Here is a 13,791-nt window from a genome sequence, read left to right on the forward strand (position 1 = left end):
TCAAGTCTTATGAAATTCTTTATGGCTAAGATGTACAAATCTTTGCCTTAAATTTAGTATGATTTCAATTGTTACATTAATTCAATTGTTGAATCTATTATTCATACCTTAATGTGTTTGATAATATACATTGTTTAATTTTTTGCAAGCGATATCAATTGTCAATGAATTATATTTAATTTTGATGTTTTTATAATATTTATCGTTTATTTTAAATCTTACAATTCACAAGTTGCAAATTATAAGTATTAGTAAATTCTCTTGCATAACAATAACAAGTTTAATAAATGACGCAAATGAAATTTTGTAATCAAATTTTACAAGTTACAAATTATTTGAGTATCCTGTTCGATGCAAAAAGGAGAAGTATATAATTTATAACCTGCAACTTGACAATTTACTAATATTATTAGTTGGTGAATTACTATGTAAGAGGGTCGCGATCAAGAAAATTCGAAGAGAATGGAATAAAAGAATAACGGCGAGATGATTAGTTGAAATTCTTACGCCGTGGCACTATGTTCCAGAGGACGAATTGGGGACTAGTTTGGCGCTGGCGTAGCCTCGTACCCAAGAGGGCGTGCTACGGTCGATCGAGCGAGAGTGAGCGCTACGGACGGCATAGAGGCCGAGTTAAACGAGCCAGATCGCAGATGGACGTCCGCGGGAGCGTTCTGTCATGGAGAGCACAACGCGACGTGTCGTAAGTGTGCTCGAGTGTCGTCGTCGTCGTGGTCGTTGCCGTAGTGGTCGGGTGTGTAGTATTTCGGGTCGTATCACGGGATTATCACTGTGACAGTCGATATAGTATAAGCGTACATAAGGATCGTGGTGCTCGTGGTGCTACTATTGGTATATCGTGAACTGTGGCAAACGAATAATCACATCTTAGCCACGTCTCTACACAATCCAAGGCGAGTTTCGAGCAGCCAAAAAAGCAAGTGACCTTTCGTTCGATCGAATAATCGCGACCTATCATGTGCGATTAACAGTTCGATTAGTCGAACGATCGATAGATCGGTGCTGTGACATGTTAACTGCGGTGCATGCTATTGTGTCTAATAATAGATTCGTGTGATTCGGAGTGCCGCGTATAATCCACGTGCTCGCATCGAACAGCGTACAGTATTCGAGGGGAACATTATCAACAAGTCGATTGGGATGCGAGGGTGAATCGGATCGATCGAGTCATCTCGATATTGTATCTTTTCGACCAGATTCGTTTATCCGAATAATGTAAATATCGCAATATCGACGGTAACCGGTGCGTGTCACGTAAACGCGTGTGACATATAAACACACTGTAAACACACAAGCACGAGGCAAGCGCGCTCGTTTGTGTATGTTACGAAATTCGAACGGAGTCGAGCACGTATATCATTGGCCGAAGCGTATGTAAACATCGGGCAAAGAAGCGTATCGGAGTTTCTTCCGGTTACGGAGTCAACCATCACGAGAAAACGTAATACGTTACTATTCATACATTGGCGCCGATTTGAGCACATTTCGCTCTCCTTGGCTAAGCGAGCGTCGCTTCGATGTACGGTCGATCCTCGATCGTGTCACGAACCTGACTGCACGCGAGATACAAACGAAATCGACGAAACATATCGAGAACATATCGTTGCCGGTCGATAGCTCGATAAATGACGATCCTCGCGCGAAACGAGAATACGAAATCCTGTTAACTCGATCCGTTAACGTAACGGACACGCGGAGAGTGGCCGCTGGGGACTGACTCGTTGCCGGTGGTGGCGCGCGTCTGTGTAAAAGCCAAAATTATACAGAATTCGTACAAATTTAAATAAATGAAATTAATATTCTAAACGAATAAAATCACTACTCGATAAAACTGTCTCATCGTGTGCAGAAAGAACAACTTTGGGAAATCGTGTTTTGGAGTTTCACGTTCGTGTAATCGATATCAGCCGATTTTTGTCATACGAAATCGGTACGCATTTGGTTTATGCGCGTTTAGTTTGTGCGCACTTAGTCGGCGCGCATTTAGTCGGTGCGTATTTCGTTGGTACGTATTTAGCCAGCGCGTTTTTAGCCGGCGTGCATTTAGTCGGTGCGTATTTGCTCGGTGCGTTTTCGGTGCTTGTGAACGGAGGTGAACCGGAGGGTGAGGAATAAAGAAAAAGGGGGCGAGAGACGAACGATGGTGCTGTCCGGTCGTCGCGGTTAATTCGCACGTGTCGCGATGTCGGGCGGCACGGCGGGCGTCCGTGGCACCGGCGCCGAGTGCAGGAAGTTCGCGCCGAACATATTCAACAAGAGCAAGTGCAGCAGCTGCTTCAAGCAGAAGGAGGAGCACAGCGCGGAGGCTCTGGAATGCAACAGGGTGAGTTTTGCTTGATGGACTCTCTGTCTCCCTTCCTTTCTCTCTCTTTCTTCTTCCCTGCGTGCGCCTTTTCTTCTCTCTTGCTCGCTATCTATCCTTCTTTGTCTGTATTCTTTGTCTCACTCTAACGTATAGTTGCGTATGTATCTCTGTCTCGTTTTTACTCACGCGTGCGTACTCGGTCCATCGCGAGCCGGCATTTTCTCTTTCTTGCTCGCCCTCGAATTCCTTGCCGTGATCGGGACCAGCCAGAAGGACGAAGGTCCTGACGTTCGAGATGTCGATGTTATGTAAGATGAGCGTGCACGGTGAACACGATTAGTCCGCGGAACGAACCAACGGTTTTCAACTCAGACACCCGTGTAGCTTCTCTTTTCAGGCTTTCGTCGCGCCGATGTAGCGGTTCGTTCGTCATGATTAGACCGTCGATGTTTTTGCGTTTCGGAGATATTTCAAAATGCAAAAATGTACAGAAGATATATAATTAAAGTACAATGAGTAAAGTATAATATGCAGGGGTGTGTTGCGTTTTGTAAGAAACCGCGCGTTATATGAATCGTATAGGTTATACCAGTTCCGGTGTACAAAATCTGTAGATGTTCTATAATTATCTATGTGTAATTATTTACGAAGATTACCTGGATTTTTGAAAGATTTAGAATAGTATGAAGGATCGGTAGATGTTCTATAACTATTATGACGTTGATGTATACAAAAATGTAGATTTTCAGATGATACACAATTATTTATCTATTCATATTTTATTTATATTTCTCAAGTATCATATCGCGTACGTGTAATTGTATATTTTCCATTATCGTTATACCACTGTTTTATCAGCAAACAGTCCATTTATATCACGTGTATTCATTAATTCCTGTACGGTTTATCCATTGAAGTGATAAATCGCAGGAACAATGAAAAATAGGGTTATAGAGGGTTACAGAGATTATAACGTTTTATAGACAGTCCATTTTACTCGTTATAATATTAAATGAGCGAAATAAATGTCTTCTCTTATGTTCATAAAAATATTGACTCGCATAAATATCCAGCCATGAAACTATATAAATATATGTATATACATACACACGATTCGTTTATCGCAATTCCATGCGCGTCGTCTCGCAATTATAATCTGTATTTGGTATTAGAATATAGCCAGAGTGTGAGAATACCGGAGTTGGACTTAATATCGTTATAATCGAAATCTATTTCTGGTAAATGGAAAAACGCACAGTACGTTTGATTCGCCGTAGAGTTAAAAAGAAAGGAAAAAAAGAGTGAAATATAAGTGGAATTCAAGGTTGACGCAGATAGATGGAAGAAATTGCTATTGGCGGAGGCGTTGAGGGCTTTTCAAGGTTAATCTCGATCAATCCGATCAAATCGTTCAAAATGTATCTTTTAAATAGACCGAAGGCCTCAAGAATATCAACGTTCTTGTATCTTTCTCTAAAAAATGAAGTTTTTTGGATCCTCGAAATTACTCCTCGCCCCAACCTCTTTTCCATCCGTTTTTCTAATAAAATTTTTCGAATCCTCGAGATTATCTTCCTCCCCGTTCTTTTTCTCTTTATTTTTCGAAGTCGTGACTGTTTCGATTGAATCGTAATAGTAATTTACAAACGAATGCGCGAAAAAGTAGCATCGCCACGGGCTTCGGGACATAAATACGTGGCACGCGGTACAAGTTAGGAGACGTTAAAAGAAGAAGAAGAGGAATCTTTATAGTACGGTTTTCTTCCTTCTGCCTGTGGTTTTTATTTACAACGGGGCCCGGTACGGTCGTCGATGAGCAAAATTGCCTCGTAAAAGCGGGGCCCTCGGGGGAGGGGTGAGGGTGGGCCGCAGAATAAAAGCGTTAAAAATCAATTCACGCTGCGGATCGTACGGTACCGTACTCGAAACGCCAGCACAGGAACACCGTTCAAGTTTTAGGACGCCTACAGGTTTCGCACGAAACGCGACAATTAACCTAAAGCATAACGAAAGGATTAATCGATCAGAATTTTGTATTCGCGCAAGGCTACGATTCAACGTATGCAGGCAAATGTGAAAGTACAATATTTGAACACTTGTAGACACCTTTTAAGAAACATGGAGAAGTTTATACAAAGTCTGAATCTGTATCGTAAAATCGTTTATCATATGCGTGAAATTAATTAAGCGTAAATACTTACGATAGAAATAATACAAGCGTCAAAATTGACGAACACAGCGATGAAAAGATGCGACAGATACGAGCAAGAACTTGGTTACATCGAATTAAAGAGATCGTTGTTACAAGAGTGTTACAACTTATGTTCGACGTTTCAAACGAGATGACAATTCCTAGACGACTTGATAATTTTCTAATTATTTATCGGATATTTATTTAAGTTTTCGTAGAAGTCGAAATACGTATGAACGTGTAATATGTTGAGAACAGTCGTCTGTTTAAAATCTGTTCGATAAGACGACGTTTATTGTATTTTTTTTTGTTTCGTTTCTGGTTCTCTCGATTCTGCAGAGTTTCTTCCATTCTCCACGATTATCCGTTTTTCTGTTGCTCTCGAGTATCTCTCTGGTTGGTTTTTACGCAGCAATCGATTCCAGAAGAGAAAAGGGGACTTTGAATAGGTATAAACGCTTTTTGCGGTATACAGTATAGAGAAACATATCCATAGCCGATACGATGAATGACGAGCGGCGTTTCTGGTTTCCGCTAATGACGCCAGGAAAATTGCACGCCGCATGAAACGCGCTGGATAATATATTGATTTTACCTACGGATGTTTCCATTGGGAAATGTTTGCGAAACTTTGTATCGATGTCAGAGCTGCGTAATTTATTTCGTTTATGTCGCGTGACGCGCGTGCATATTAATTTTCAATATGCATACGAACATTGAAATATAGGAAATTGAAAATATAGGAGATTGAAAACATAGGAGATTTAGCTCTGAAATATAACTGCTTGCCCCTCTATCTTATCTCGAGAGTCATTTGCATATTTTGTGTTTACGAAAGAGACTTCTTAAAATTCGCGCAATATCATTTCCTCGTTATTTCTTTCACGTAGATTCTACGATTACACGAAACATAGTAGAGGTATTTGCAAGGTGTTGCGGTATCTACACTGATAAACTTTGGTCGTTAACGGTTTAATTAATGAATTATCGTACAAAGAGACTCGAGTCTCGTTATATCGCATGACCAAAAATCCGAACGAGTAGAATAAAATGTAAAGAAGAGGTGGGTGGTCGTAAAATTCGCACGGAATCTTGCGACGAGATTCTTGAAAAGCTGTTCTTCTTTTTCCAAGAAAGAAAACAGAATTGGAAGAAGAGCGAGGGTGGTCGTGAAATTCTCGCGATCTATGAGCTTCTCGAGGAGAAAGGGGAAGATCACGAATCTATTCCCCTTTTACGCTTTTTTCGGCCAGAGGCCAGGACAATTTCGTACACGTACAATGGGACACGTTGCCCGTGCCGAGGCCGTTGCAAATTTCGGAATGTCGGCAGCCTTGCGACCTGTTCTCGGTGCATTCCAGCCGTCTTCTCGCGGCACCCCAACAGCACAGGCCCTTTCGAGAGTTGTTGGCTTGTCGGCTTTCGCCTGGATGCGGTATCTCTGTATCGGTTTATTCTCCACCTCTTTGCCTCTCTGTCTCGCCGATCTGCACAGGTTTCTTGGCTTCTTTCTTTCTTCCTCTGTCTCTCTACTTCTCGCTGTTGTCCCCCATATAAACCGCAAATAACGAATGCATACGCAATCCAACCTTTCTTTGCCCCTTGGTCGCACGGTTCTTCGTCTCGCGGCTCGTAATTTGACGAGGAGAGTCTCGAATCGAAGGAATTTGACCTTTTACAACGTTTCTCGCGGCGGCCCTCTCCCGGATCGTTTCTACGAGTTACGACTATCGCGGAAGTGCAAGCTGATTGCGTGAATACCTGTAAAACGCGTGTTCCACACCGATTCCACGTAGGTCTTAAAGGTTAGAGGATCGGGCAGTTCGAAGATCGGGTAATCGTTGGCGAATGAATTTTTATCGATCACGATCGATATATCTTCTAGTTAAGTTACGACAGTTTCTATGTTTTTTTTACATAGTGTATGAGACATCGATAGAAAGTTGCTGTTTGTGCGAATTTAGATTTTTACGAATGCAACTAACGAGGGTTTGTTTCGTTCATTAGATACTACAAGAAGTACTCTGCGTTAGATACGCTGTGTTAGGTTGTCCGAAAAATGTCTTTCTTTCGCAAACGTGTTTTTTACATCTTCATAGAAACGTGAAACCAAGTGTGTGAAATGTCGCGGTGTTGATCTCAACAGAAGAAAATGGATCGTACGTAATTTTTTTTTTATTTAATATTTCACATTCACAATTTGTCCAATTTGGACATTTGGTAGAATTTTTTAGCTGTTTGATTATCATGTGGGTGGCTACCCCCAGTGGGGTACCATCGTACGTAATTGGACAAAATAATATAAAACAAAAAACGCTGTGCGTCTATTATTTCTTCATAAAACGAAAGAAACGAACAACCTAATATGTTCGTGTACGCTTTTACTCTCTTAAGTTTTCTATAAATGCATAATATTCGCGATCGAATCGTCGTTGTTTCCTCCACAGCGTGGATCAGACGTTCAACGACTGGAAATAGAAAAATGTGACTCTTCGTTAACTACTCTGAACTATGTGATCCGTTCTGTTTAATTGGATCCTCGATGTTGTGTTCTCATTGTCAATTTCAATTCATTAAGTTCGACCGTGTTGTCCTTACGGTGACGTTGTAACTTTGACGATGCTCGAAGTCATCCTGTCGACAAGGAAATGTTCCGATGCTCGTCATCGATTCCCTTTCACGTTTAATTATATCATAACGATGAACACGCAATAAAAGATCCTTCCGATAATCAATCCCATAGACCTAAATAATTTCCACTGTCAATCTCGTTGGCTGTTCAAAAGCGAAGCAAGAAAATCTCATCGAATTTCCACGAATTTGCCTAAACGCTGCACCGCGTTGTTACACCACTTGGAACGTTCAGTTACGAAGGAAACACAAAGAAGTCTCTCACGATTTCTCCAAATATTCGCTCGATAGACAACAACGTTATACTCAAATATCGACTCTGAAACGAGGAAATATCTCTGGAAATTTCGTCTCGCGATCGTATGATCCCCAAAAGCTAAAGGAACTCGAGTTTCGACTCGGATCCATCGAATCGCCTAACGGAGATCGCGGTTTAACCGCGTTTAATTATGACTTTTCGCGCGGTTCGTGGCTCGATACGCGGTTTAATTCCTGTAATCAGCGGCTTCCCGTTCGTCCGAGGATTCTGGGTTCGCGAACGTGAGAAAGTGATGAAAAGTAGCCGGGTGCTCGGTATCGAACGAGAAGAGAGTCATGCTACGAGATCGACGAAGGATTCTTCGAGTTGCGTACGAAGTCCGTTGTTGTTTCTGGACAAGAAAAAGATAGAAAGAGAGAAAGGCTGAGAGATGGATAAGGAGCCCGGGGGCCGCGTTGTTCACGACCAACCATTATCGGTCCGTGGCTCCGTATTTTCTGTCCGATTACTTCTTCGTGAGCGCCTTGGTAAGTGGCCTTCGAGAAATAATTTCCTCTGGGGTTTCGTGGCCATTCTCGAGTCCCTGAAATTTTGATCCGGTGAAACGATTTCGAGATGCCTTACGGTACCATTCCCTCGTCTCTTTCTCTCTTTCGTTCTCCGTTGTTGTTGCTGGTGCACGCGTTATCCGCACGAGCCTGCAGATGCGTGCACATATTTCTGTTTTCGATATCGATTATGTTAAGCTCACGCGAACATGCGTCCACGATTCACCGTGAAACCTTTCTTTTCCTACGTCTTAATTTCGAAATATTCATGGATAATCGTGGATTTCGCTTTTAAATTCTTCCGTCGAAAGAGAAAACACTCTACAGCGATATAATTTGGGATTTTATCGTCGGTAGTTTGAATTTTCTTACGGCCAGTCTGCGTAAGACGACCTTTCGCCAATGTCGTCTTCGTTCTCGAGTATTTTTATCCTAAGAGAAGCAAGGACCAGCGAATTTCTTATTTAAATTCTTCTATAGAAAGAAATATTTCGAGGGAACTTTTGCACTTGGTACAAACTCGGTTTTCTTTCTTAGCAGAGAAAGTTGCTTGGTGCAAGTTTAATCTGAAATATATTTGGCAGATCACGTACTTGTTATTGTATGTATACTTGAGGAAGCGCAAGCACGAGGGAGTCGAAGCAACGAAAGTATCTCGTTATCGGAAGTTTATCCGTGTATCGATACATCGTCGTAGTCTTATCGATTCGAAACGAAACCAGGCAAGCTTGGGATCAGAAAGATATACCGTTCTGCCATTGGCTACCTTCATACGTACGTTGTTTCATTTGTTTTCAAAGCGCACCACTGTGCTGTGGTATTCACTTAATTAACGGTGTTCGTGATTACCGAGTAATTTCTGATTCTTCGATTCGCTGGCAATTAAGGTGCGTTATTGCGCAACTATCTGTAACAATTTTCTTGCCGGTGAAATCAGCCCGTTTTGATAACGGGACACGAGTGTATGTAGCGTATCGAATTCGATACGGACTCGCCAACATTACGAAATTGCGAATTTTTCCTACAATTCGTTTCTTTTCACATCTTTATCGAACGACGAGTAAACTTTCATACAACGATTCTACCAACGATTTATGGAAAAAGTAGCTTTTCCGATTCTTTTCCGATATAAATGTTCGTGTGCCAGCAGCTTTTAAAAAAGGTAAAACATTTTAAGGGTTAAATACATTTTTCTATATTTCACTAAATTAACGTTTACCTTTATAATAGAGTTTTTTGAGTCACGAAGAACTCTAGTATAGTCTAAGAGACTATACTAAAAGTAAATTACGATAATATCGATGAATAATTCACGTGGTAGACTCTAGCGAACTCTTTAATTAAGGTGAAGTTTTCTCGATAAAAATTAACAGATTTGCAGGGGAAATTGCAGAATTCCACAAGCATTTTCTCAAACGTCCCTTCGCTCACGATCTTCAATTTAAAGCCAAACGAAAGAAGATCTAATCTGCTCATTAGCAAAAGTTCAGCTTCACTTCCACCGTGTTGTATCTTCCCTCGATACAATTTATAATTCGATGATTATCTGTAGGTACTAGCGCGTATACAGCGGTGCGCGATGTCGATAACGTTCGCGATCTCTGCGTGCCAACCTGGCATAAATTTCATCGGTTTAAAAAGGGCTGTCGTTTTCGCCCAAGTCACGACAAATTATTGATGATCTTATGGACAGGCAATAGAGATCGTTATCGAGAGCTCGCTTCACAGAAAGGTCGTGTCGTGCAACACGACATCGCAAAAACCTTCAAATACCTGTTCGCGTTGTGTTCACCGGGAAGAAATGGCCACGGTTTTCAAGCGGACACGGCCCTCGCGGGGAACATAGAACGGTCCTGGTCTCTTCTTGCGTTCGCCGCTCTTCGACACACGTTCAATCCTCCATCGTTGTATATCAAAACATAAATCCTTTCTCTTCACAGGCTCACGAAATTACTCGAATATTCGTAGACATATTTTTACGAATTACGCTAGGAATTATTTTACGAATCGTTTCGAAATCTCATTGGTACCGTTATGATGGGCTCGATTATCACGATTACATTGGTCAATCTTGAAATCAAACTGAAAATACGTATAGAAATTACAAGATAGTTGCACGTGCACCTTGTTGAAGGTGCGGAATTTGTTCAAGAACCTTGCACGTACAATGTTGCGCGTATAATTGAAAATTAAGCAAAGATACAAAGTACGTAGAGATGTAAGTTAATAACGAGAAACGTAGGTAAATCGATACTGTACGAACCTTATTTTTGTAAAGTGTATGCTAACTTTGGGCTCTCGCTGTATCATCTGGCGATACACTGAAATATCGAAGACACCAGCCGAGGAACTCACAGAACCATCGTAATCGAAACTCTCCGATGATCTATTTAAGCTTTAAAATACCAAATAGAAAAAGCTTGAAACACGCAAGGATCGACAGCATCACGCAAGGATCGTGTTAAGAGAAAAGTTGGCGCGAAGATGCGAAACTCGTACGATGCTCGTAGCGATATGGCGCCGCTTAAAGGGCATCAGTATGCAGAAGGTCGTCGTGGCAAGAATTTTGGGCTCGCCGTCGCGTCCACGTACAAGTTTTGTCTCACCCGCGTTATTCTTGTGTCGCACGCTTGTGGGACAAAATTTCTACGGACCAGTCGAGCGTAACCTGTCCATTGTTAGCCGCATATATTTACTTTGCTTACGACGCCGGCCATAAGCGAAGTACTGTTATGTCCGGTGGTGCTCGTATGACGTATCACCCAACCGATCTTGATATTTCTTTCTCGCCTTACGAAACGACGATCTCGAGGCACTTTCGGCGATGTTATTCATCCCCGTTAAATTGCCACTTAACCAACACCACGGTTTTCGTCCACGATCGTTTCCCCATTAAACGAAATACAGCGTGACACGCGAAATACCGTTGCTACCGTCTCGCGAGTTTCAAGTAACCGAACTTAAGGGGTCAAGGGACGTTCCTGGATACGCTTGATTATAGATATTTCACGGATGTTTGCGTAGTTTCATATTTTTTCAAAAATAAGCAACAGGTCGAGCGGTTCGCCACGAGCACGTTGTATCGTTTTCCTGAGAGTCGCGATAGGTCGGAATATTAACTGCTCCGTAAGATCTAATTTTTGCAAAATATTAGATTTTTTCTGCCAGCGTTACGTAAATCAGCGTTCGCATCGTTGAAAACTTTTCAGTCCGTGAAATTAGTCGATAAACAGGCACGGCGGATTTCTAGATTAGGTTTAGGCGAGTTTAGTCATCGTTATAAACGATTGGGTCGTGTGAAAAAATGATAAAATCGAGCGATTATGAACGACAGCTTTGTGAACGATTAGTCGAGGTTTATTCGTACTACGGCGTAGAGACTGTAAATGTAAGTTAGCCTTTCCATTTTATATTTTCTGGCGAGTAAACGGTGCTGGATTCTTCGGTCTCTTCAGATTTCACGCTTAGTTTATAAGTTATCATTTTTGTGATCTTTCCTAATGAATACGCTAAATGACTCACTTGTCAATTTATAAAAAGTACTTAATGTGCTGCCTATAGCAGCATCAGGCATAAGAAGAAGTCTTCGTTCGCTGTATCATAGTATATCGTTTAGTATCATTTTCTTCCCTGAATCTCGGTATCATCTTCCTATCATCTTCTTCACGTAACTCCATCACAAAGTAGATCTCTACTACTTCTTTCTGCTCCATGAACATCAATGTTTCTTGCGTCGTCGAAATGCTTCTTCCTTCATCTTCATTACGATCGCCATCTTCGCAAACCATATGTAAACATTAAGCTTTGTAGCTGGATCTTAAAGGTTGCATTTTTACCATTCGACCGCTACCAAGCTCAACCTACAACTATGAGTAGCTATAAGTGACAACTTGTTGATTTGAACGCGTGGAAACCCGAATAAGTTAACGCGTATTCGTTTCCCGGGACAACGAGCCGAAGAGAGATGGAGCAGTGGATCGTTATGAATCGAGCGTGTCGCGATCGTTGATCTCGATCCGCGGCCGGTGGCTGGCGACAAAAAGATCGCCGCAGAAAATCGTAAAGACACGGGGGCATCCAGTTGTAACGGTATACCGTACGCAACAGCCAGGTCTCGGAGAAAGAGAAAGAGGAAAAGAGGAGATCGCTGGGGCAGACGTGGCGACGACGCTCAAACGAAAGCTCTCCTCTTCTCGTGGCTACCGTCGTTCCTAGTGAATGGAGAGGCACCGTCGGTGGCCTCCCTTGCGGCGCATTCATCCTGGATCGATAGCCCCGCGGCGATTAATCGAATCTGGGAAGCCGGAGAGGCCACTCTCCTCCTTTCCTTCGAATCAAACGCGGTTTTTCCTCGCGCAACCTCCGCTCGTTCTACCTCGCCATAGAAGCCGTCGCACGCACGCTCCTTGCCTTTATAAGGACTTCATTGAAAACGCGCCTGTCGCTCGCCTCCAGTCCGGCCAACCTTCGACTGCCGGGTTGTTGTCGTACCCTTCTTGGTTTGTGTCGTTAGTCAATTGGAGTAGCTGAGTGGAAACGAGGATTCTCTGGACAACGATGTTTGGGACGTCGGGTGTTTTAATTGGCAGATCTGCACGCATCTTTGATGGATCGAAGTTTGCTTATGGATTTAGTTTGACGTAATTTTAAGTATTTCTTAATGGTAGAGTCGCGTCTCGAATATTTCGTTCGAAAAAAGAAATTTATCCACGCGAATCATATAATTTCTCGGCGAATTTTACTTAACGTTGTTTAATTAGCCTGCATGGCAGATTTTGTACGATTTATTAGTTGTCCTTCCTTGTCGTATAATTTATATACATCTTAACATGCATCGAGGAGTCGAAGAACGCATTTACGTGTAACACCATAGGCACCGATTTCATTTGCTTCCACGAAATCCTGCGGTATCGCTCGAAGGATCGAGGAACATATCGCTGAGGGTTAATTTCTTGTAATTCCATTCTTCTTTCGCGTGATGCGCGTATTTCTTGTTCCTCTGGCGGAAAATAGGGTTCGATAATTAACTTCACCTATTCCCCGGCGCGCATTTTTCCCTCTTCGTCGACGAACTAACGAGGATAATTATCCTGTCAATGGGAATTTTTGCATACGTCTAAACGGTCGATTCTTAATGGAAAAATAAAACGTTTCAATGAACGAGCCGTTCGAAACGACTGGCGTTGTTCCCAGGAAAACCCAGATAGATCCACGTCAATGAACGATCTGTACCGGTCAGCTTTACATTTACGGAGTTCCTTCTTAACGAGAACTCCTCGTTCCTGGTAACGCGATTTCCGCGTAGTTACGAAGCGGAGCAACTTACCTGCCCGTCCCTGCGACTCGTCTTTTTTCTTTCTCCGCCCGATAAACCTCCCGTTTATAATTTCTCTTCCAATTCCTCTCGACTACTTGGCCATGATTTCGGATTTTTATCCATTCGATCCTGCCGTTAATAATCGGTCGCGTGACTTGTAGTATTCTCGGATTACGTTTCATCGTCGGTACAGAAAATTCCCCGTTCAAGAATCTGTCAATGGTATTCTCGTCTTTTTATCTCTTTATATCTTGAAAATATATGTTCTGTTTGTACAATTATTAGGTGGAAACTTTCGACCAACGATCTTTCGACTATTATATTTAACGTTATATTATGTTTAAAGAAACGAAACATCGAATACGAGGACTCGAGAAAACGATAAGAACTCGAACGATCATTTGAATTCGAGACTGAGAAAGATTCGAAGAACAAGCGTTTCGCGACATTCGAGCGCTACATATTCTACGCACGAACGTCTCGATTTTACTGAATTTACTCCTGCCATAATAGCTCCTC

General features: G+C 42.2%; 1 protein-coding gene across 4 annotated transcripts in view; it reads left to right on the top strand.

The window, feature by feature from the left end:
* Positions 1-609: 609 nt before the first annotated feature.
* Positions 610-13,791, top strand: part of osp (myosin phosphatase Rho interacting protein outspread) — a 216,405-nt gene continuing 203,223 nt past the window's right edge. The window contains exon 1 of one of the 4 annotated variants that reach the window (XM_069112618.1): positions 610-2,344. In XM_069112618.1, the coding sequence (XP_068968719.1) occupies positions 2,204-2,344 (141 nt within the window). In that variant the 5' untranslated portion in view covers positions 610-2,203. The remainder of the gene's footprint in view (positions 2,345-13,791) is intronic. The other 3 variants (XM_069112619.1, XM_069112620.1, XM_069112621.1) reach the window with 3 other exon arrangements.

The sequence above is a fragment of the Bombus flavifrons genome, chromosome 5 (genome assembly GCF_040668555.2).
Source record: "Bombus flavifrons isolate JBK064 chromosome 5, iyBomFlav1_principal, whole genome shotgun sequence".
Lineage (NCBI taxonomy): Eukaryota > Metazoa > Arthropoda > Insecta > Hymenoptera > Apidae > Bombus > Bombus flavifrons.